Source organism: Lepidochelys olivacea (assembly GCF_965140295.1).
Source record: "Lepidochelys olivacea isolate rLepOli2 genome assembly, chromosome: 3".
NCBI classification, from domain to species: domain Eukaryota; kingdom Metazoa; phylum Chordata; order Testudines; family Cheloniidae; genus Lepidochelys; species Lepidochelys olivacea.
The window spans coordinates 211494299-211517701 of record NC_140413.1 but is presented as its reverse complement, the minus strand read 5'-3'; the positions used below and the strand labels follow the sequence as shown (position 1 = coordinate 211517701).

General features: G+C 44.7%; 2 protein-coding genes across 3 annotated transcripts; both read right to left on the bottom strand.

Moving 5' to 3' along the window:
• Positions 1-1320: 1320 nt before the first annotated feature.
• On the bottom strand, positions 1321-8449 carry LOC311518673 (serine/arginine-rich splicing factor 7-like). Its single transcript, XM_084624676.1, has 8 exons — positions 8298-8449; positions 7796-7976; positions 7525-7701; positions 6575-6649; positions 6359-6460; positions 5669-5716; positions 4082-4117; positions 1321-2489 (listed from the first exon to the last, which is right to left on the bottom strand). The coding sequence occupies exons 1-8, from the start codon at positions 8323-8325 to the stop codon at positions 2432-2434; spliced, it is 705 nt and encodes a 234-aa protein (XP_084480802.1). The 5' UTR covers positions 8326-8449; the 3' UTR covers positions 1321-2431.
• Positions 8450-11827: 3378 nt separating this feature from the next.
• Positions 11828-23177, bottom strand: GEMIN6 (gem nuclear organelle associated protein 6). 2 transcript variants are annotated; one of them, XM_084622564.1, is made up of 4 exons: positions 22744-23177; positions 19433-19578; positions 15821-15865; positions 11828-12476 (listed from the first exon to the last, which is right to left on the bottom strand). In XM_084622564.1, exons 2-4 carry the CDS (start codon positions 19558-19560, stop codon positions 12104-12106), a joined length of 546 nt encoding a protein of 181 aa, XP_084478690.1. In that variant the 5' UTR covers positions 19561-19578; positions 22744-23177; the 3' UTR covers positions 11828-12103. The 2 variants fall into 2 exon arrangements, with proteins under 2 accessions (XP_084478690.1, XP_084478691.1); XM_084622565.1 differs by lacking the exon at positions 15821-15865 and having other exon boundaries at positions 22744-23088.
• Between the last annotated feature and the right edge of the window lie 226 nt (positions 23178-23403).

Here is a 23403-nt window from a genome sequence, read left to right as displayed (position 1 = left end):
GAATTTACACTAATGCAGTAAAGCTCTGCACTGACATTGTTTCAGTTTAAGGGCTTGTTATTGCAGTTTAGTTCACACCTGTTCCCAACTGATTTACACTAAACCAAAATCAAGAGCATCCCCACAGTAAATTCACACCTCGTGTTAAGCCAGTGCAACTCATGTACACAAGCCATTACACTGCTATGCTTCAACTACTCTAGACTGACCTCACTTTCAGCTTTTATTTGATGCCCAGACTCCTCTGTACAATGAATAAGGATACCTGTAAGCAATGACTTCTAGGTATATTTGCTAAATCATTTCCTCATAATTATATAAGGTTATCTCCCACCCCCATTTTCAGTTTTTGGGGTCTTGTTTTTAAGAATTAACATAATTACAGAATCACAGACTACTTAGCAATGGAAGCTGATGCACCTGTTGCTAAACCACAATGCACTGTACGTATTGAAAACTAGACGCAGCAAAAATCAAGTCAAGGCATGAACTTAGGAAACTAGCTAATAGATTTAAGAAATAAGCCTGGCAGGTGCAGGTGACCATGAAAACTGTCAAAGTAAGAGAACTTTACCAAAGTAGGCCATTCCAATGGCTAGTACTCAAGAACCTTCGTGTGTGAACAAGTCTAGGGACCGACCTGTTCAGAGTGTTGGGATTACTTAATAGTTCCAAAAGTCTTACAGGCATGAGTGAAGCCTAACATTAGATAAGTCTATCGGAAACTTGTGGATTACGCAGAATGTGTCTTTTGGGCCAAGTAATTTTCTATTTACTACATTAAGAAGGTTTATACTTTTACAAGCATAATCTACCATTAGACATTTCATTAGAAGTACAAACAAGTTTGTTCTTTCAAAATCAGTGCCTGTGAAGGTGCTCTAAAGCGTTCTCCTTGAATGTTGAAATGGTATTCGACTACTGCATAAGAACAGCCATACTGGGTCAGACCAAAGGTCCCTCTAGCCCAGTATCCTGTCTTCCCACAGTGGCCAATGCTAGATGTCCCAGAGGGAATGAACAGAACAGGTAATCATCAAGTGATCCATCCCATCACCCATTCCCAGCTTCTGGCAAACAAAGGCTAGGAACACCATCCCTGCCCTTCCTGGCTAATAGCCATTGATGGACCTTGCCTCCATGAATTTATCTAGTTCTTTTTTGAAACAGGCCAGAATATTGAGGAGCTGCAGGGTTTTTGTTTATTTATCAAAAAAGGTTCCTGGCAATCTAACAACATCCTTACTGGGTCATGCTCAGCTTCCACATGAAGTGCCAAAGCCCCTTGCAACTTATTAGAGATCACAAAATAGGCTTCAGTTTGAAATACTTCCTCATATACAATTTATTTTATGCTCTTCAATCATGTATTTGCTGCGTACTACAGGAATTATCTTACCAGTACCATAAAAGGTTTTGCCCATCAGCATACAGGCTGCTTTATGACTGCAACGTATGTTGCAGAACAGACTGTGACTGCATAAAACCACTCAGTTTAGTTCATTCCCCCCCCAGTTTGTCTAATCGGACACAGCAGGTTGCGGAAGAGAAAGTCATGACAGAGCTGTATTTTTTCTCCCTCAACATACACTGTTTAAAGGTAACCTGCAACAACTTGCGCTTCTGCCCTTTTCTGCTTCTTTATATGTAAAAAGTAGTGGCAATTGAGCTGTTACCTTTTAACCAGAGTGTTTAAAATTTTGTAAACAGCCATTTAATTTCATTTTGAGTAAAAACGCCTTCGTTTAAGAATTCAAAACATCATCTGATACTTCACTGGTTCTCCAATACAGCTACAGAAGACTAGACTTTACATTCCTGATCATTTTAAGTTAAAAACCAGTAGAACAAAAGTTACACTTCCTTTTAGATCACTTTCAGAATCAAAAAACCTATCAAAAAAGGCACAAGCACCTTTTGTAAAAACACTCTGCAGATCACCTTTAACTTGTGTCACCGCATCCATATCTCAGAACAAACGCAGAAATTAAAGATACACCTCAGTCCAGAATTCAAAATAAACTGAGAAGATATGACTGGTTTGATAGCTATCAATTTTTTAAGTTTGACAACCTGTATAACGTCAACTTCAATGACATACATGACTTGCTTTGAAGTTACTGAAGCATTAACAGAAGCAGTACGGCTACGACAAAGAGGTTTTTAGTTAGAAATACACATTTTATTTCTATGTGTCAATAAAAAAAGTCCCACATTTTCAGATCACAGGATGCAAATGCATACAACAAAAAAAGTTGCGCACTAATCTACTAATGTGATGTCACAATTTAGACGATCCCGATCCAGGCCAATTGTCATTTGATTGAAATACCCTTCTAGGACTAAGCCCTTACCATTTACATCAGAGACAAAATCCCTTATAACAACGTAAACAAAATAACTTTCTTCCTAAAAGGTTAACTTTGAAATTTCAGTCCATTCTGACAGGACTTGCACTCCTCCTTCGAGGGCTTCCTGATGGTGAACGACTGAAAGTGAAAGAAAAACAGAAGTTAGTTGGAGTAACTCTAGTGTTGACTTGGAACTGCCGATATAGCAATATCACCAGGAAAAAAAAAAAACAAACAAACACCACCTCATGTATTTTCTGTAATAACCCAATAATTGGCACCAATGAAGGTAGAGAATTAGTTTTACTTTTAAAACAGATCTTACACATACATCCTCAAAGGGTATATGAAATTGTAACTTTGCTACAGAATCATTAGTAACCTTTAAATGAAAGGTTTCAGAGTGGTAGCCGTGTTAGTCTGTATCAGCAAAAACAACGAGGAGTCCTTATGGCACTTTAGAGACTAACAAATTTATCTGGGCATGAAAATGACATCTTGAAGTATGGAATCCTTTCCGGAAGTGCATGAAAGCGTTAACAGGAAAGGATAAAAAGGAAGCTACAAACAAGGATCTCAAGGTCAGGCACACACTGTGGCAAGGCACAAGCTACTTTAGTTCCCATGCACTCCTTCCCTCAAGAGACTTCAGTCAAGCTTGGAAAAGCTGTCTCCAAGTGTTGAGAAGATCGTACTTATCCTGAATTAATGGAAAATGGCTCAAACTAAAATGGAAAAACTAAGGCTAATGATTAATTACATAAAATATACAATGTTCTAACACATACTCATCTGGGTTATGAAAGGGAAATGTAGAAAGTTCTATCTTGCTATTACCATGTAGCAACAACAGACTGTACAGCTGTCAGTCAAAACAGAAAGAAAAGGAGTACTAACCAATTTATTTGAGCATAAGCTTTCGTGAGCTACAGCTCACTTCATCGGATGCTCCATCCGATGAAGTGAGCTGTACCTCACGAAAGCTTATGCTCAAATAAATTGGTTAGTCTCTAAGGTGCCACAAGTCCTCCTTTTCTTTTTGCGAATACGGACTAACACGGCTGTTGCTCTGAAACCAGTCAAGACAGAGCCACCAGCAAGGTGGACCACAGTTTGACTACATTCAATCAGATGGGTGTTTGCTATAAGAAGTCTTTAGTTTATATTTTGCTTCAACACATTTAATCCATTTCCAGTTTTACTCAGAGCCATTTATGTTTTCCATTATCTTTACTTCTCTCATTCAGATTTTTGACTCTGGTTATACCCCCCCCACCCCCTTGAGAAAGTAGGTTCAGTCCTTCTGAAAAGGATTTAATTGTAAGCCAGAAGTAGCCCACTACACCTTCTAGAACACAAATTAATCTCATTATGATCACTGGAGTTTTTAAATAGACTGCTTAAAATTGATTCCCCCTGTGCTTAAAATTTATTTCATGCTTTAGGTCATCCACTTGTACAATCTCAGGTTAATGAAGCCATTGTAGAGGATGGAACTAATACAGCAATTGCCAAAGGCAAGATCCTCATAATACAACATGCACCCACTTTCTTGGAAACAGCTTTACCATTTTGGACCTGAGTAATCAGTGTCCCATGCATTAATTAAGGCAGCCCTGTCCATCCAAAATACACCTTACAGTTAAATCAGAGACAAAGTATAGGGAAAAGTTCTGGTAATCTCAGTCAAACAAGTTTTCAGTAGTCTTTAGTCACAAGATTCAACTTACCTTCTCTTTGGAGATGGTGATCTGGACTTTGATCGGCTGCAAAATATGGACACAAGTGAAAAAAAAAGTTACATGAAAACAATTCCTTCCATACTGAAAAATCTCCAAAAATGCCTTAGACAGCATTTTAAATACGCATCACTGAATGTATGCAAAAATCCTTTAAAAAGGATTTGTATGGGCATCAAGTTAATCCCCACAATCCCTACTACTAAGGCAGATACACTGCATGGTTTCTTATCTCCATAGGCATTTGGAGAGAGTTCTTTCACCATCACTGTTCAATATCAGCACTGATTGGTTGATGGATAAACATGAGGAAGCAGCTGTCAGTGTTGCGCTGAATACCATTCTATTTCAAAATTTTTAAAGATACTGTATGACACTTGCTACAATTAGCAATAACTGAGCATCATCCGTTTCTGAAAATACTGCACTGAAGTTTTATCTGTCCTCATCTCTTGAGATGCATTCACCATCCATCGCTACTCATGTAATGAAAACATGCTGGTACATTTCAAGTCAGGTGCTCACATTTGTGTTTGATCCCACCTATTTCTACTTCTCGGCAACTCTTCTGTGCAGTTTTGTTTCTTCAGAAAATCCTTCAACAAAAACCATTAGCACAAGAGAGCAGTGCCTCCTTAATATGACCACCATCAGAAACAAAGTTCTCCTGCTGTGATTGTGACATTTTAAAACTACCAACAAGATGTGAACATTTAACTGATCCTTTTGGAGCTCTGCAGCCAAGAGTTCCCTTTGTTCTTCTGTAAATAAGCCATTAGAACCTTCTGCTTGCTTGAAGGTGAAGTTCAATGGAGAGTATCTTTAAAACTATGCAATGAACAATGCCAATGCTTTGACACTTTTCAGTAACTCCCATCTTGAAAAACCTCTTCCACTACTACCGGAGCACTAAACTGCATACATATGGTATGTCACAAAGAAGCTTTATGTTAGAATTTGAATTCTAGGAGTACCTCATTCACAAGAGCCAACAGCTGACTCATAGAAAAACAGTCCCAGTCCTACAATTCAGTAACATGCCCTAATATTTGAGTCTCCCTATAGCTGACACGTAAATTGATCATGGCTAGTTGTTCGCTGCACACCACTAGCATATGCAAACGAACCAGGGCATACTGGAGAATGGCCAAATGGACATTTGAATTTACGGGGGAACTAAAGTTAAGTTTCAATAGGACGTTCATGAGATAACAGGCAGAAACAGCACATTTTAGCATCAAGAGGTCATTTCTCCCCCAAACACATCCCACACCCCCGGAGTCTCTTGAGTTCTCTATTACTGTGCATTTATATTTTGCTAGATGTTGTTTCCCCAGCAAGTCTGGGGTTTGAAACTATGTAAGTCTCCCTTGTAATATACTTTCCTGGCACCAACTTCATTTTTACAGGATACATTAGGGTTTTAGTGCATGATGGTGAACCACAGACAAACTTCTGGTACATGAACAAGTTTTGCCTGATATGCATCTATCTACGGTCAAAAGAACACACACATTTGACTAAGTAAACCTGTAGATACTATTAAGTGGCTTTAATTAATTATGGCAAACATCTTACCTGCTTCGTGGCCATAAAGCAGATCTGGATCTGGATCTTGATCTAGACCTAAAGTTTGAAGAAGGAAACTAATGAAAGCCAACTCAAATCCACATAAGAATTAATTTCTGTATTAATACAGAAATGCAGTTAAGAAAAATAAAAATGTACAGCATTTACTGTCTAGGTAAAAAAAACTCCATCAAGCAGTCAATACTGTAGCAGCAATTTTGTTATCTTAGTAAGATCCTGTTTGCTAGCGTTAGATAGAGGCACTATTTTCCAAAAAATCAAACACTCAAATTTGGGAAGTTCATGTCATTGATAAGCTTATATTATGTTATGTAAAACCATTTTTATTTACATAATTGCTCCAGGGCTTTTTTTATTGTTTGGGGTGTGTTTTTATTGACATTCCTTAAGGACATAACTAGGCTGGCATAATGTTTAAGCGTACACCAGACCCTAAGACAGCTAAACGTGCAATACCAAAAATTCAAGAGAATTGTTTCCAGAACATTCACTTTAGTTGAGGGGAAATTTCCCCAAGTTAGTATGTTTGGTCTTGAAGGCTCAAACCATTCTCACAGAATCTACTCACCAAATAAAACAAAGAATGAGTTTCACACTACTTCCCACCATACCCTTCAAATATTCTGAATCCACCTTAACAGAAATGTTGGCTGATAATCATAATACAAAACCGATTACCTTGATCTTTTTAAAGAACGTGATCGGGATCTACGGGGTGAGGCCGATCTAGATCTACGAGGTGACACAGACCTCGATCTGCGAAGGGAAGCTGACCTGGATCTAGAGTGAAAAGATTGAAAATATTATACAATGCTTTTACTTGTCTTTAAAAAAGGTGAATAGGATGTTTGACTTCTCTTTAAAAAGGAAAGCACAAGGAAGTCTGAAACGCACCTCCTACCACGGCTTCGGCTGCGTGACCGAGAATACCTTCTTCCTCTGGACCTTGAATGAGATCTAGACCGTGACCTAACGTTAGGTTAGAAAAAATAAGTATTAGAAAAGAACTTTAGAAATTAGTGCACGTGAGCCTTTGCTGAAGTTAAAATTTCAGACAACTAAAAATTAGTGTCTGTCAGTTGGAAAAAACTCAGGGCCTATTTGTTTTGAGCATTTTTACTACCTAGAAAAGATGTTAAGCTGAATTACATTTAGAATTACATTATAATATAAAACACTGTAATGTGTATTTAAAATAAACCTTGCAAGTTTGCAGGTCGACCCTCTTTGGCCCAAGGTCTAGCAGATCTAGACGATCTAGAAGTATCTATAGCCGATCGCTGCATCTAGGTGTTCTCTTCAATCTAACGACGATCAAACTGACAGCCAAATGAGCCAGGGTGAGGCTTGATTGACGCAAGAAGATTTTTCTAGGTGGGAATGTGGTCAATCTGGTGTTCCTCTTTCTAAACCGGAGGGGGGGGGCCCCAATTGAAAGCCAAATTTACTGTTACGGCGATCACCGTCTCAAATTTTCTGCCCTTTAAAGAATATGGTGAAGCTAGGTGTAGATGGCTCGAGGGGATCTGGCCTCTTATGCTGATCACCTCAAGGTCTAGGAGGATCTTAATTGTCGGATTTTGCAAGGCGCCTCAGCATGAAACCTTAAGGCTTGTGACATTCTGAATCAAGGCGACTGACTCAAACGAAGAAACCTGAAAGGTTTTGACCAGGTTGATTGTTAATATATTAACATTTAATATGAAATATCAACAAAACGTAACACACCCCTGCATGACTACAGCATTACAGTTAGGCGAATCCGGCCCAGCATGCGCTCCTTGGCTAACAAGACCGCCTCTGTCCCTAGCGAAGAGACCCGGCCGCGCCGCCCCCCCCCGTACCTGCTCCTCCTCCGACGACTGTAGCGGTGGCAGTCGTAGGCGTAGTGGCCCTTGTCTCCGCACTCGTAGCACCGGTCGTTGGGGTCGAAGGGGCGCCGCGCGGGGGGCCGGTCGTAGCGGGAGCGGCGGGGCATGCCCGTCGACAGCTCCACTCTCACCCGCGAGCCGCACAGCACCCTGCGGGCCGAGACAGGCGCCGGTCACTGCCCGCCGCCGCCGCCCCCCGCGCCCGCCGCCCCCCGCGCCGCCGCCCCCCGCGCCCGCCACCTACTTTCCGTCCAGCCCGAGCACCGCGTCCTCCGCGTCCCGCGGGTCCTCGAACTCCACGAAGGCGAAGCCCGGCGGGTTCCGCGCGATCCACACCGTGCGCAGCGGCCCGTAGTAGCTGAAGGCTCGCTCCAGCTCGCCCTTGCCGGCGCCGGTGCCCAGGTTGCCCACGTACACCTTGGTCTCTGCAAGAGCAACGCACGCGGTCGCCGAGGCCCCGCAGCCCGCGCCCCGCCGCCGGGCGGGCAGAGCCAGGCGCGGCCCCGCCGCACACGGCCCGCCGAGGCGCCGCCGCCGCCGCCATCTTGGCCGCCCCACCCGCGGCCGCCCCTGGCCCAGGCGCGCGGCGGGCGCCCAACGTGCGCAAAATGGCGGCGGCCGCCTCCCCCGCGGCGAGCCCCGCGCGCGCCGCGCCCCGCGCCCCGCCCCCCCGGGATCGGCGAGGAGACCCCCCCCGCCGCCAACCCCCCGCCGCCGGCCCCCGCGCGGCACGGCCTAGCGCCTACCGCCTCCATAGCGGCCGTAGCGAGACATGGCTCCCGCTCCAACCGCCCGCCCGCCCGCCAGCCGGCTGCCTGCCTCTCCGCGCGCAGGCGCCGCGAGCCCCTGATATAGAGTGCGCGGCGCACGCGCACAGCACCCCCGCCCGCCGCCGCGCGCGCTGTGAGAAGGCGGGAAGGAGAGCCCACCCCTTCCCCCCGTTGCCATAGCAACGTGCTCGGGTCGCGCAACTTGTCCCCGCGGGCGGGGGGGGACGTGAGCGACCGGTGGCGGCGGGGCCCCTGTCCGCTCTGGGGGGAGCACGGCGCTCCCCTGGGGTATGGGGGCGGGCTGGACCCCACTAGAGCCATGGGGAGCGCTAGGGGGCGGGGCCCCATTAGTGCTTCCCTGGGGTATGGGGGGGCTACACTAGAGCCATGGGGGGGCTGGGCCCCGGGCCCCGTTAGCGCTCCCCTGGGGCATGTGGGGGCTGGGCCCCCTAGAGCCATGGGGGGGGCTGGGCCCCATTAGCGCTCCCCTGGGTTATGGGGGGGCTAGGGGGCTGGGCCCCATTAGAATAGAATAGAATATCAGGGCTGGAAGGGACCTCAGGAGGTCATCTAGTCCAACCCCCTGCTCAAAGCAGGGCCAATCCCCAATTTTTGCCCCCTATCCCTAAATGGCCCCCTCAGGGATTGAACTCACAACCCTGGGTTTAGCGGGCCAATGCTCAAACCACTGAGCTATCCCTCCCCCCATGAGTGCTCCCCTGGAGCATGTGGGGGGCCTAGGCCCCACTAGAGCCATGGGAGGGGCTAGGGCCCTATTAGTGCTTCCCTGGGGTATGGGGGGACTGAACCCCCATAGAGCTATGGGGGAGCTAGGGGCCTGGGCCCCATTATAGCTCCCCTGGGGCATGTGGGGAGCTAGGGCCTGGGCCCCATTAGAGCTCCTCTGGGGCATGTGGGGGGCCTGAGCCCCAGTAGGGCTATGTGGGGCTGGGCCCCAATAGAGCCATGCAGGGGGCTAGGGCCCTATTAGAGCTCCCCTAGGGTACGGGGGGACTGAACCCCAGTAAAGCTATGGAGGGTGAGGCAGAGGCTGGGCTGTAGTAGAGCTCAGGAGGCTAGGCCCCCTCTCCTGGGATAGGGGGCTGGCCCCCCGTAGAGCTCCATTGGGGCATGGGGGAGCAAGGGATAGACTCCAGTAGAGCTGGGGGGGGGGCCGTCAGCAGGACCCATTTAAAGTTATGCAAGTGCCTAAATATTTCCCGGGTAGGGAGCGGAGACATTTTTTCAGCCATGTTCTGTACTCGGTTCACACCTACTGGGTTAACAGCTTCTTTCTGCTAGTTCACGTTTGCCCGGCCCGAGACTCTGCTCCTGTAGTTGGGTCGGGGTGAGCAAGTCCGGTGGGTAATGCAGATCCAACAGCAGAACAGGAGCTTTAGTTCTAAATGAGAACTTCTGTCTTTGACTTGTTTGAAGAAATGATGGGCATCCTGTTGCATGGCTTGAGACAGGACACTTCAGAGTCCTGTAGAATTTACTGCAGTCACCTGTGCTGAGTGAAGCGTGTAAATGTCTACTGCGTCAGGGTTTTCCATGGTGAAAAGCACCCCTGTTATTTCATGTGCCATAGCTCTAAACAAGCCAAGGGCGTTTCATCTAACTTAAAAAAAATAATTTTAGGACTGAAAATAAGTAAAAGATATTTCTGCTCCTGGACATAACACCCATAAAAAAAAAAGGCTTGTCACAGATGAACCTTCTCAGCTGTGATTGTACTGAAGAAGAGTAATTAGGAACTGATCTAGAATTATGTAGATTACATATTTTAAAAGGTACAAGAAAGAGTAATGAAAGCCTAATTAATACTGTATTCCTTTCTGGTTTTTCATTTAATATAGAATTTAAGTGATTATTTTAAATTAATCTTCAAAATGAATCAGTAAACTGATGTCAGAGTCAGATACACAAACAATTGCAGTGAAAGGAATGTGAAATGCCCTATTTATTTTAATGGGAGTCTGATTCAAAGCCAATTGAAATCAATGGATTCCAATGATTTTAAAGGATTTTGGCTCAAACCCTGGATAAGGGATTGAAATAGCTCTGAAGCCTATGAAAGTTTAAATGTCAGTATCCTTGCTGAGACACACCAGCTGATGAGGTAATCTTTTTTACTGGATCAACTTCTCTTGGTGAGAGAGACAAGCTTTTTATCTGACCCTGTCAAGAACAAATCATGCCGAACCACCCTAATTTTTGACAGGGTTGGTGGCTTAGTGGATGGAGGGCTGTAGTAACACTATCAAAGAAGGAAATTAGGTTAGGAAATTTGTGTAGCTTCAACTTCCAGCCATTTGTTCTTGTTATGCCTTTCTCTGCTAGATTAAATCCCTTTAGTATCTGATATTTTCTTCCTGTAAAGATACTTATACACTGTAATCAAGTTGCCTCTCACACACTACGCAATTGACTCAGAGATTGGCCCCTAGGTCAGCCTACCCCAGGTACAGTCTCACAACTCAGCCCTACCCAAGTTACCATGTCCTCACTGGTTCTGCACTCATGCACCTGCATCAGTAGGACTTCCCATGGCTTTTTATTCTGCAGTAAGCTGTGGCACTGATTTGTTCCGAGTGAATTGTGGGAGAACTTGTCTGTCCTGGGCAAATCGGTGGAATTGTGGTAAAGCACTGGAAGACTGTCAGCACTCAAATGACTTAGCCTGTGTCCTTACTGCAAAGTGGGCAAATTTCCAGCCCAAATGAAAGCTGAGCTCCAGCCTAAACCCCCAACCAGGCCAGCTAGCCCAGATGGAAAGCACCACTTAGCTCAGCTGAGAGGGTTGTGAATGTGTGACTGGGAGGCGGGTCGGATAAGAGCCTGGGCTAACTCCCCAATGAAAGACATAACCTCAACCTTCTTTTGATAAAGAGCTCAATCTGTTTAGTTTAAGTCCGTCTCTCTACAGCATTTTCTCCAGCCCCAAATAACGTTTTGTGGCTCTTTTCTGCATCCTCTCCAATTTTTCAACTGTTCTTTAAAATGTGGACCCCAGAACTGGATGTAGTACTCCAATATCGGTCTCATCCATGCCACATACAGAGGTACAATCATCTCCCTCCTTCTACTCACTTCTCCCCTATTTATACATCCGAGGATCACATTAGCCCTCTTTGCCACACAATTGCCCTTGGAGCTCGGGTTGCTTTTGCACAATGACCCCTAAATCTTTTTCAGAGGCGCTGCTTTCTGTAGGGAGGGCCTGCATTCCATGTCCCTAAATGAATAATTTTGCATGTGGCTGTATTAAAATACTTTTTGTTTGAATGGGACCAGCTTTCCAAGCAATCTAGATTGTGCCCTATTACTGTCCTGTCCTCCTCAGTATTTACCACACCACCAATCTTTATATCATCCACAGGTAGGAGGAGAGGCAATTAAAGGCAGACACAGAGGAGGGACACAGCCAGGAAGACAAGATTCATCAACTCCATCTTTCATATGAGACAGTGTTAGATAAAGAATTAGGATTCCATAGAATAAAATGTCATTCATACCAAATAACTTTTTTTATACAAAATATTAGGTAGTACAAATGCTTCCTGCTTTCAGTTATAAGACTGTTCCACCATCTGTTCCTTCACATACAGAATCAGCCAGAGTGGCTAATGCACAACAGTACTGCTCACCCTCACATCAGTCAGTGAAAATCAAGTCAACCAATAGCATAGAACAATTCTTAATCTAAGGGGAAAAGAGCACCTCCTCCTGTTTGAAATAGAAGAGTTTTAGATGAGAAGCGTTTGTCAACTTGTCCATTACTACTGCGGTGCAAGGTGGCCTTGTATCAAGCTCTGCACTCTAGATAGAATAATTTCATTGGAGCTGCTACAGTCTTCTGGCCCATATGGCGGGTCGATAGTTAATACACCTGCCACACACAGTGTTCTTTGTGACTCGCCTTGTTCTGTTACAGGGATGTGATTGGTCTCCAGCCAAGTCTTCAGGCTGCTCTTCCTCTTCTCCAGTTCTTCGTGGCCATAAGCTCTGCTCTCTTCTGGCATGAATAGGTGAGCAAGCCGCTCCTTCGTTTCATCATCCCCTTCATTCACTATTTCAACTTCCTGTACAGCGTGACCCAAGATGACTGAGACACATACTTTTCCATCCTCCGTGAGCTTCACTAGGACAACACTGCCAGGAAAGAGGACATATATTGAATGGTAAGTCATTAAGCAGAAAAAGACAGTGAGAAATCTAGGCCGTGTTGCTCAAAAATGGGTGCTTAGAATTACGTTAGTAAATACATAGCGAGATTTCCAAAATATGAGAACTCAGGAGTTCTCATTAGAAGTCACTTTAAAAATCATGCCACATAATCAGGCAAATTTCAGACACCTGTTTTTGGAAAATCTTGGCTATATATATGTATATACATACATATACACACACTACATACTGTATAGCAGAATATTCCATGCAAAACAAAACAAAAAAATCCATACAGCAAAGCTAGGGCTGGGAAATCAAGTATTCCAGAGTCAGGCTGCAAGTGCAAACTTGACACAGGGTTCCTGAGTGCCCAGGAATATTATACCCTAGTCTATTTAACATCTTGCGCATTGAAGGGCAGAACATAGAATTCCACACCTTAATTACCATGTAAATACAGGAGATAAATTCATCACCATTAAGGTGCTGGCAGAGGAGAGATTCTGCTTTTTTTGCTTGTTTATTATATAAAAGGTGCCAGAATGTTTTTTTCGTGGGGGGGAAAAAGAATGGGAGAGGAGGGCTGTTTGTTTGTACATTGGAAAAATCAGATTTCATTTCCTCTGGAGGACTCCCAAGGTGACTGGCAGTGCAGGGAGAGGACAATCACTGTGGACAGTAGAGGTAAAGCCTGAAGCTATGTCTACACTGTGCACCTTACAACGGCGTGCTGTTGTAAGGTGCGCAGCGTGGCTACTTTTTGTCGCTGGGGGAGCGCTCTCCTGGCGACAAAATAAAACCACCCTGAATGAAGGGCAGTAGCTTTGTCAGTGGGAGAGCGGCTCCCACCAATAAAACGCTGTCCACACAGGCACATTTCGTCGTTAAAACTTTTGTCGTCCAGGGGGAATGTTTTTTGCATGCACACCCCTGAGCAACAAAAGTTTTAATGACAAAGTGCAGTGTAGATATGGCTTGAGTGATTGCAATGGGAAGGAATTTAGGGTGGGAACCACAAAGTGATTGAGGGCACGGCTACAGTAGAGAGTTTACAGCAGCACGGATGCAGGCGCCCTGCTGTAAGCTCTCTAATGTAGCTGCTCTAAGCCGAGAGGAGAGAGTTCTCCCATTGCCTTAACTACTACAGCCCCTGCAAGAGGCAGTAGCTGTGTTGGCGGGAGAAGCTCTCTCACTGACATAGCGCTGTCCACACTGGTGCGGTAACTTCTGGTGCTCAGAGAGGCGATTTATTCATCCCCTTGAGCGACAGAAGTTACGCTGACATAAACTGTAGTGGAGATGTAGCCCGAGGCGTTGCAATGCTGAGCATCAGATATATCTTTTAGGCGCCTAAGGGGAAAAAAACGTCATGTAAACAACGCTGCAATCCACAAAGCCTGAGTCAGACACCTAGGCTCCCTATACAATCAATGGGGAGAGAGAGGTGACTCAGAATGGGAGCCACAAAAGCCAGCATGCTAGGCAGCTCCCCACCTAAGCTAGCCAAGGGGAGATGCTGACCAGAGAGGTGTGTGCTAGGCCCTGTTCCTCTCTCGGGAAGAGGTGCCGGAGGCCTGGCCTACACCTGTCGACCTCGCTACTGCCTCTCAGAGAGGGGGACTGACGACGCGGACGGAGCCACGTCTGTGCTATGGCGCAGCAGCACTGCAGTCATGCCACCACAGCACAGACATGACCGAAGTCTCTGCTGAGCAATCCACAGATAGGAATCTGCCTCCGCGGCCAGGCAGCTGAGGCGCCCGAGCCACTTCCCGCGGGAGGAGTCCGGTGCCTGCCTCACTCCAAGCAAAACAGCCAGAGGAGGAGGACGTGCAGCTGCTGCCGCCCACCTTGCAACTTTTAGACCCGGGGGCAGGGCACTAACCTGCGATGTGGGAACCCCAGGTTCAGCTCTTCTCCCCCTCCGGCACAGAGAGGGAGAAAGGATTTTAACAGGGGGCTCGCAGGAGTGTGCTCAAAGCACTGGGCAATGGGATAGTCTGACGTGGGCCGGTCTACGCTTAAAACCCTGCATCACGCAGCAGCACTGATGGAGCTGTGCCGCTGCAGCACTTCGATGAAGACGCTCTAGGCTGACGGGAGAGGGCTCTCCTGCCAGCGTAGCCAATCCACCTCCCCGAGAGGTGGCAGCTCTGGTGACAGGAGAAGCTCCCCTGTTATCAGAGCGCTGACTACACCGGGGTCTGGGTCAGTGTAACTCCAGTCACCCAGGGGTGTGGATTTTTCACACCACTGAGCAACAGTTATACCATTATCAGTCTGTAGTATAGACTAGACCCATGTCTCTCCTGTTGAAGCAGTTCCACTCTGGATAACTAATGACAGAGTGATTGGAGCAGAGGGGCTGGACCCTGCATCTCCCACCTCTCAAGTAGGTGCCCTAAGCACTGGGCTACAGAGTCATTCTCTCTCTCCGGCCCAGCGACTTTCCACTGTGGAGAGATACATAAATAGTCACTGGGCGACAGAGCGGGAATGACTCTGTAGTTCAGTGCTTAGGGCACCCAGAGTGGAACGGCTTCAATGGGAGAGACTGAGGGGACCCCATCAGCCTATCCTGCAGTTCAGTGGTTAGAGCATTTAGTGGTGGGAGCCCCCTGTTGAAATCCTCTCTCCCCTCTGGTAGAGGGGCAAATTGAACCTGGGTCTCACACATCCCAGGTGGGTGCTCGAAACACTGGACTAAAAGTTACGGGTCAGGCACTAACTACCACCATATCCTCCTCCAGCCAAATTGCGAGTTAGACCTGACCTGACAGGCAGGCCCGGACCACACCTACCAGAGTGGGCCCCACCCACGACGTAAGTGTTTGGCCACTTATCTTCTCCCAGTTTGTGAACAGCTCTGGGGCTTAGGCATCTGGGCACCTAGAGGGAGGCTACAGTGCACCTGCCCAGCAGCAGAAACATAGATGCCTTGCCAACTTCTACCCTGAAAACTTAGGCACCAAATTTAGGTGCCTATGGAGTTCGGTGGGAGTTTTGCGGAATGCATTGGAGCCAAAACTGGGATTTAGGCACCTAAACCGCAGATATAGGCACCTACGTACCTTTGTGCATCTAGGTCTTGCTTGTTAAAAAACAAGTTTTAAATATCTATTCAACTCAAATCTGGCCAACAGCTGGGGGGGAAATCTTTGTAACTGTAGCCCCGGGCCAGTCAGTTCGTGGCTCAGAGTGCTGCCTTCCCAGCTCTGATCTTCTAAAGAGTCCCAAAACAAATGCAGTGAAGAAAATACTTGATATTTCTAAGACTAAATAAGTTTTGTGGAGAAGGGAGGCAATAATGGAGGTTTTTTCCCTACCTCAGGGGAAAAGGGCAGAAGCTATTTTTCCTCTTTGCCAGCCACCTGTCAGGAGAACTCTGTGTTAGCACTGTTACAATTAAGCTATAATCATTACCATTCACTGTTATTTGACTATGTTAGTTTCCTGGGAGATGCCCCACTAAAGAAGATGCCTGATTTAGCCTGGCCCAGTTAGCCAACTAGCCTGGGCTAGTCTAAGTTTTCACAGCCCCTTTCGTACCAAACTGCTTTACAAATGATACAGATACAAGACCACAGCACTGCAGCCACCTTGAGGGGGAGGACAGTCACCAGTGGCACAGGAAACACAAAGAACTGGTGAGTGGAAGGCAGTGAAGCAGCAGCCCTCTACTCTTCCACAACACATCGCAGGCTCCGATGTCTCATACAGAATAGACAGCCTCCATCGTTCATTCTTGTCTGAACAAATTCAAAGCTAAATGCATGGAACTCTACTTATCTACACTGAGAAGCAAGGGCTATGCCAGCCCAGCCTCGAGTTCAGCCTGTAGCACCAGGCACACTCAGTGTTTCAAACTGGACGTTCAGACCCCTAACTTACTAGACCGCAAAAGCTAAAGTGCTGCTCACTGTACTTTCTCAAAATGTTCCTGCCAGATATTCCCCCTCCCTGCCCCGATTCCTTCTCAATGCATTCTCAGAGCCTTGCACCTCACACTCTAGTTCAGCATAAAGCAGAGCTAAGATACAGGGAAGAATGTTTGTTCTCATGTGCAAAGCTACTCCAAGATGGAAAGGTCCTAATCACTTGTAGTGCTTTATGTTTTCAGAAGAACAGAACTCCATTTAGCAGCCTTACAAATCTCTGTAAGGGACAATTCTCAGGCACACTGCGGTGACTCCTTTAGATATATGATGGAGCAAGCTCTTCAAACTTCTGAATACTAAGGTACCCAAGAAGATCATAACAGGACTAAATGAAGAGTCTGCTCTGATTAGTCTCCAAGCACAGACTAACTTATCTCCAAGAACACAACCTAGGAGATGTACATTAGCCCTAATAATAGACGCTTTCGATTAATCGCAGTTAACTCATGCAATTAACTAAAAAAAAAAATTGCAGTTTTAATCACACTGTTAAACAATAGAATGCCGATTGAAATTAAATATTTTAAATTTTTTCTACATTTTCATATATTGTATTCTGTGTTGTAATTGAAATCAAAGTGTATATTATTTTTGATTACAAATATTTGCACTGTAAAAATGATAAAAGAAATAGTATTTTTCAATTCACCTCATACAAGTATGGTAGTGCAATCTCTTTATCGTGAGAGTGCAACTTACAAATGTAGATTTTTTTGTTGTTACATAACTGTACTCAAAAACAAAACAATGTAAAATTTCAGAGCCTACAAGTCCACTCAGACCTACTTCTTGTACAGCCAATCGCAAAGACAAACAAGTTTGTTTACACTTACAGGAGATAATGCTGCCTGCTTCTTATTTACAATGTCACCAGAAAGTGTAAACAGGTATTTGCATGGCACTTTTGTAGCCGGCATTGTGAGGTATTTACGTGCCAGATATGCTAAATATTTGTATGCCCCTTCATGCTTCAGCCACCATTCCAGAGGACATGCTGATGATGCTGATGATGCTTGTTAAAAAAAAAAAAAAAAAGGTGTTAATTAAATTTGTGACTGAACTCCTTGAGGGAGAACTGTATGTCTCCTGCTCTATTTTACCTGCAGTCTGCGATGATGACCCAGCACATGTTATTCATTTTAAGAACACTTTCACTGCAGATTTCACAAAATGCAAACAAGATACCAATGTGAGATTTCTAAAGATAGCTACACCACTCGACCCAAGGTTTAAGAATCTGAAGTGCCTTCCAAAATCTGAGAGGGACGAGGTGTGGAGCATGCTTTCAGAAGTCTTAAAAGAGCAACACTCTGATGCAGAAACTACAGAACCCAAACCACCAAAAGAGAAAATTAACCTTCTACTGGTGGCATCCGACTCAGATAATGAAAATGAACATGTGTCGGTCCACACTGCTTTGGATTGTTACTGAGCAGAACCCGTCATCAGCATGGATGCATGTCCCCTGGAATGGTGGTTAAAGCATGAAGGGCATATGAATCTTTAGCGCATCTGGCACGTAAATATCTTGCGACGCCGGCTACAACAGTGCCATGAGAACGCCTGTTCTCACTTTCAGGTGACATGGTAAACAAGAAGCAGGCAACATTATCTCCTGCAAATGTAAACAAACTTGTTTGTCTGAGCAAGTAGGACTGAGTGGACTTGCAGGCTCTAACATTTTACATGGTTTTGTTTTTTAGTACATAATTCTACATTTGCAAGTTCAACTTTCATAATAAAGAGATTGCACTACAGTACTGGTATTGGGTGAATTGAAAAATACTATTTCTTTTGGGGTTTTTTTACAGTGGAAATACTTGTAATCAAAAATATAAAGTGAGCACTGTACACTTTGTATTCTGTGTTGTAACTGAAATCAATATATTTGAAAATATAGAATGCATCAAAAATATTTAAATAAATGGTATTCTATTACTGTTTAATTGCACAATTAATCACAATTAATTTAATTGAGATTAATTTTTTTAATCCCTTGACAGCCCTAATTATTATTAAATCACATTTATTACACTTATGCCTAAGGGCCAACAAAAAATGGGGCCCATTTTGCTAGGAACCATAAAGACACAGAGTAGACGACTTTCAATTCCCAACTAAATAATAATGCAAAGCCCTTATGTTGAATTTATGCATCCTCTCCCCTCTGGTACATTCTCTCTTTAGCTAAAAGACTTTGCTTGGATATAAACATCCCCTTGCAGTGTTTTTAGCCTAAAATCACTTGTGCTAGCCCATGAGAACAGAAAATAAACTGATCTATCTACTTCCATTGTCCAAGATGAATAAATTACAAAAACAAAGCATAGTGTAAAGTTTGATTTTTTTTAATTTGCTTTTAATTATCTTCAGCCCCAATTGTGATCTGCATTGGTGCAAATCAGTTCACCCTATGGATTACAGTATAGAACTGGGGCTTTAGGTGATATTTAACAGGAAAATAGATTGGTATTTTTAAGATGCTAAGCTCCCTTGTATACTTCCTCTTGGCTCTCTCTTGGATGTGACGAATCATAGAATCATAGAATCATAGAAGGTTAGGGTTGGAAGGGACCTCAGGAGGTCATCTAGTCCAACCCCCTGCTCAAAGCAGGACCAATCCCCAGTTTTTGCCCAATGCATACTATATTTAAAACACAGCACTACACAGAAGCCGTGATGATGTTTTAAGAGTGCTTAAAATGCACAGCAAATTTGGCATGAATCAAGAGCAACCAAGCTCCTGGGTTCCATCTGTTCCCCAAATCTATTTGTCTCTCAAATTAGATAACCCTTTGAAATCATATGAATGATCCTTATGACTCCTAGCATCCCCTTCCTCTTGGCCCTGCTAATTAGCACAGATATAGAATTATGGACCAAAGCCCCAGTGTGCCATTTCTGCTTCAAGCAAGTTTGCTTCAGATTCAGCAGCTTCAGTCTTTCCATATCAGATCACCGTTCTCTTTGTTATAAAGCAAATAACAGCTCTGTACTTACTTTGCAGAAACTGGGTCAATTGTTAAGACCCATCCTTCGTATTCATGTTTCTCAGCAGCTGTGACTTTTACTTCTTTGTTCACATAAGTCTGCCACTCTAAAGGACTTTTCCTCTGCCATTCACTCATATTTCCCACTCACTGAACCTAAAGAGCAATCAGTGTAGTTATTAGCAACAGCAGATGCCTCTACTCCAACCCTTTGCACAGCATTGAGTTTGCCTCCCTTTTCTGTTTAATCAGCTTAGTCACTTCTTACATCAAAATTGACTTCTTCATTAAAATAAAAACACTTCCATTTCTTCCTTCATGTGTTGTTTTTAAAGGCACACACAGCTAAAAACACAAAAACCAACACACATATTTCTAACACACAAAAATGTGTACCTTCTATTGGCACATGTAACCACTGAGATGACTATGTACCTTCTACTATTGGCCCAAGTAACTCTTACCATCACTAAAAAGAACAGGAGTACTTGTGGCACCTTAGAGACTAACACAAGTACTCCTGCTCTTTTTGCATACACACACTAACACGGCTTCTACTCTGAAATCTTACCATCACGGTCACTGAGAAGAGCAGAAAAAGATTTGTCAGTTTACAGTGGACATTTGAGCACCCTTTGTGCATGGTCACTCTCACTACTGTGGGCAGTGCATTTGCCTTCCAGCCTCATGTGCTAGCTGATGACATGGATGGATGACTTGAGGACTACCTGTTCTGTTCAGCAAAAACAACAACAAGGAGTCCTTGTGGCACCTTAAAGGCTAACAAATTTATTTGGGCATAAGCTTTCATGGGCTAGAACCCACTTCATTGGATGCATGGCGTGAAAATACAGGAGTAGGTGTAAATACAAAAGAAAGGATGGGGGGTTGCTTTACCAAGTGTGAGGTCAGTCTAACGAGATAAACTACATCAGCCACACCATCAAGGGCTTGTTCACCTGCATATCTACCAATGTGATCTATGCCATCATGTGATAGCAATGCCCCTCTGCCATGTACATTGGCCAAACCGGACAGTCTCTACGCAAAAGACTAAATGGATACAAATCTGATATCAGGAATCGTAACATTCAAAAACCAGTAGGAGAACACTTCAGTTTCTCTGGTCACTCAATAACAGACCTAAAAGTGGCCATTCTTCAACAAAAAAAACCTTCAAAAACAGACTCCAACATGAAGCTGCAGAACTGGAATTCATTTCCAAACTAGATACCATCAGATTAGGCCTGAATAGAGACTGGGAATGGTTGGGTCATTACAAAACCTAAACTTAACTTCCCCAATACTAATTTCTCCCTACTGTTACTCACACCTTCTTGCCAACTGTCTGTAATTGGCCACTCTCTTACCACTTCAAAAGTTATTTTCCCTCCCTTGGTATCCTGCTGTTAATTGATTTAATCTCGGTAAAGCAACCTCCCATCCTTTCATGTATTTATACCAGCTCCTTTATTTTCACACCATGCATCCGATGAAGTGGGTTCTAGCCCACGAAAGCTTATGCCCAAATAAACGTGTTAGTCTCTAAGGTGCCACAAGGACTCCTCATTGTTTTTGCTGATACAGACTAACACAGCTACCACTCTGAAACCTGTTCTGTTCATTCCCTCTGAAGCACCTGGCATTGGCCACTGTTTGAAGACAGGATACTGGGCTAGATGGACCTTTGGTCTGACCCAGTATGTCTGTTCTTATCACATCATTCCTGTGCCCTGCCATGTGGGGGAGCTCAGATACATACTCCTCCCTCAAGCCTTCCCAAAGGCTTATTGATCAGTAACAGCAGCACAGCTTCTTCTGTTTCTCAGTTTGGGGCAGGAAGGCATCTCCTTTTCCCAGGACCCCTCCACGGAACTGAGTGCAGGGTGGAAGAGGGAGAGGAGTGTACAGGGCTGAGTCCAAAAGAGCCAGGAGAAGCCCATTTCTTCATTGCACAGAGGCAGGGAGCACTGGGAGTCTCTTCCACTTCCTGTCCACTGTATTTGGGGAGAGGAAAGCACCAGCAGGCAGGGAGAGTCCTTCACTTCCTAGACCCCTCTGCATGGATCATGGAACCTGCAGTTCACCCTCTGCTTTTCTGAACCATTGTTCTATTAAAACATAAGAACGGACATACTGGGTCTGACCAAAGATCCATCTAGCCCAGGATCCTGTCTTCCGACAGTGGCCAATGCCAGGTGCCCCAGAGGGAATGAACAGAACAGGGCAATTATCGAGTGATCTATCCCCTGCCGCCCATTCCCAGCTTCTGGCAATCAGAGGCTAGGGACACCATCCCTGCCTATGCTGGCTAATAGCCATTGATGGACCTATCCTCCATTAATTTACCTAGCTCTTTTTTGAACCCTGTTATATTTCTGGCCTTCACAACATCCTCTGGAAAAGAGTTCCACAGGTTGACTGTGTGTTGTGTGAAGAAATACTTCCTTTTGTTTGTTTTAAACCTGCTGCCTATTAATTTCTTTTGGTGACCCCTAGTTCTTGTGTTATGAGGAGTACATGACACATCCTTATTTACTTTCTCCACACCAGTCATGATTTTGTAGACCTCCATCATACTCCCCATTAGTCATCTCTTTTCCAAGCTGAAAAGTCTTATTAATCTCTCCTCATATGGAAGCCGTTCCATACCCCTAATAATTCTTGTTGGCCTTTTCTGAACCTTTTCCAATTCCAATATATCTTTTTTGAAATGGGTGACCACCTCTGCATGTAGTATTCAAGATGTGGGCATACCATGGATTTATATAGAGGCAACATGATATTTTCTGTCTTACTATCTCTCCCTTTCCTAACGATGCCCATTATCCGGCATGTAGAGTGCAGAGCCCCACTCAGGATTTGTACTTGATGCTGTACAAACACAGAGGAAGAAATTGTCCCTGCCCTACAATCTACGTTTACAATCTAAGGCCCTCAGTCTCGCAAAGACATTTGTTTTTAACTTTAGGCAGACGCTATATTCAATAGGACTATTCAAAACTAAGCCAGTGTGGAATTGTTTACAGGATCCCGGCCTCTTAGTGTCTCTACACTGCACATTCTGCTGGTTGCAAAGTGTCCTTGCTATTCTGCTCTGTTCATGCACTCATGCTCACTTAAACCAAGCTTGTTTCCAGGAGCCTGCTCGCCACCACAGGCCAACAGAAAAAGCAGACTGTCTGAGACCCCTGCTCAAATCTTTTTTGGCACTGAATTGCGCTTCCTGCAGTAGACAGCCAACATGATCTAGGCCAGTGTACTCTGCAGCACTAAAAACCCCTTGAAACCACCCAGACAACCACGCTTTTGTTGACTTACATGCAACAGTGCCGAAGCGAACAGCTGGCTCACACTCACAAGCTCCCGTTTGATAGATTGTCTGCCAGCAGCCTTCGCCTCCAGCAACACCATCCCCGCGCCCGGAAACGCATGGCCAACCGTGCAGCCCAGCACGCTTTGCTCAGAGACCTCATTTCCTGGCCCCAGAAGACCCTGTTCTGTAGTTTTCCAGTGATCCTCTGAGAGTACTCTCGCTTTCCTCATTGCTGCCGGTGTTGCGTTGTTGGAGTAGCTCACGTGCTTCTGTTAGCTCATATGCAATTGAAAATTTAATAAATTACAGGGATTTGTACTAAAATAGTAACGTGCTCAGCATCTGTCTTCCTAAAAACCTCCACGCATTCCAGCCCCCTGGGGCTTTTTCAACTGTAAATTTCGGTTTCAATAGCTTGGAAGCGTTTGGCGACAGAACCGTATCTCACAAAAACATGCATATATATGGGATGTTTTACAAAATGGATTGGACGCATATTACCAATAAACGGGGGGGTGGGCTGCATGAAATATATTTAAATCATTATGCTTTTTATTTCTAATTTCCGTGAGATTTAAAGGAAACCCAGTATTTTTAGGTGTAGACAGTGTTGCCAACCCAGAATATTAACAAATCACAAGTCAAGGCCAGGAAAAGCATTAGTT

Coding starts and splice junctions, on each gene's coding strand:
- LOC311518673 (XM_084624676.1), bottom strand. CDS start 8,325: ATGTCTCGCTACGGCCGCTATGGAGGCG. Junction 7,702..7,795: donor GTGCTCGGGCTGGACGGAAA/GTAGGTGGCGGG, acceptor CTCGGCCCGCAG/GGTGCTGTGCGGCTCGCGGG. Junction 2,490..4,081: donor TCACCATCTCCAAAGAGAAG/GTAAGTTGAATC, acceptor TTTCACTTTCAG/TCGTTCACCATCAGGAAGCC.
- GEMIN6 (XM_084622564.1), bottom strand. CDS start 19,560: ATGAGTGAATGGCAGAGGAAAAGTCCTTTAGAGTGGCAGACTTATGTG. Junction 15,866..19,432: donor ATTGACCCAGTTTCTGCAAA/GTAAGTACAGAG, acceptor TTCTCCTGACAG/GTGGCTGGCAAAGAGGAAAA. Junction 12,477..15,820: donor TTCTGCCCTTTTCCCCTGAG/GTAGGGAAAAAA, acceptor CTTTCCTGGCAG/TGTTGTCCTAGTGAAGCTCA.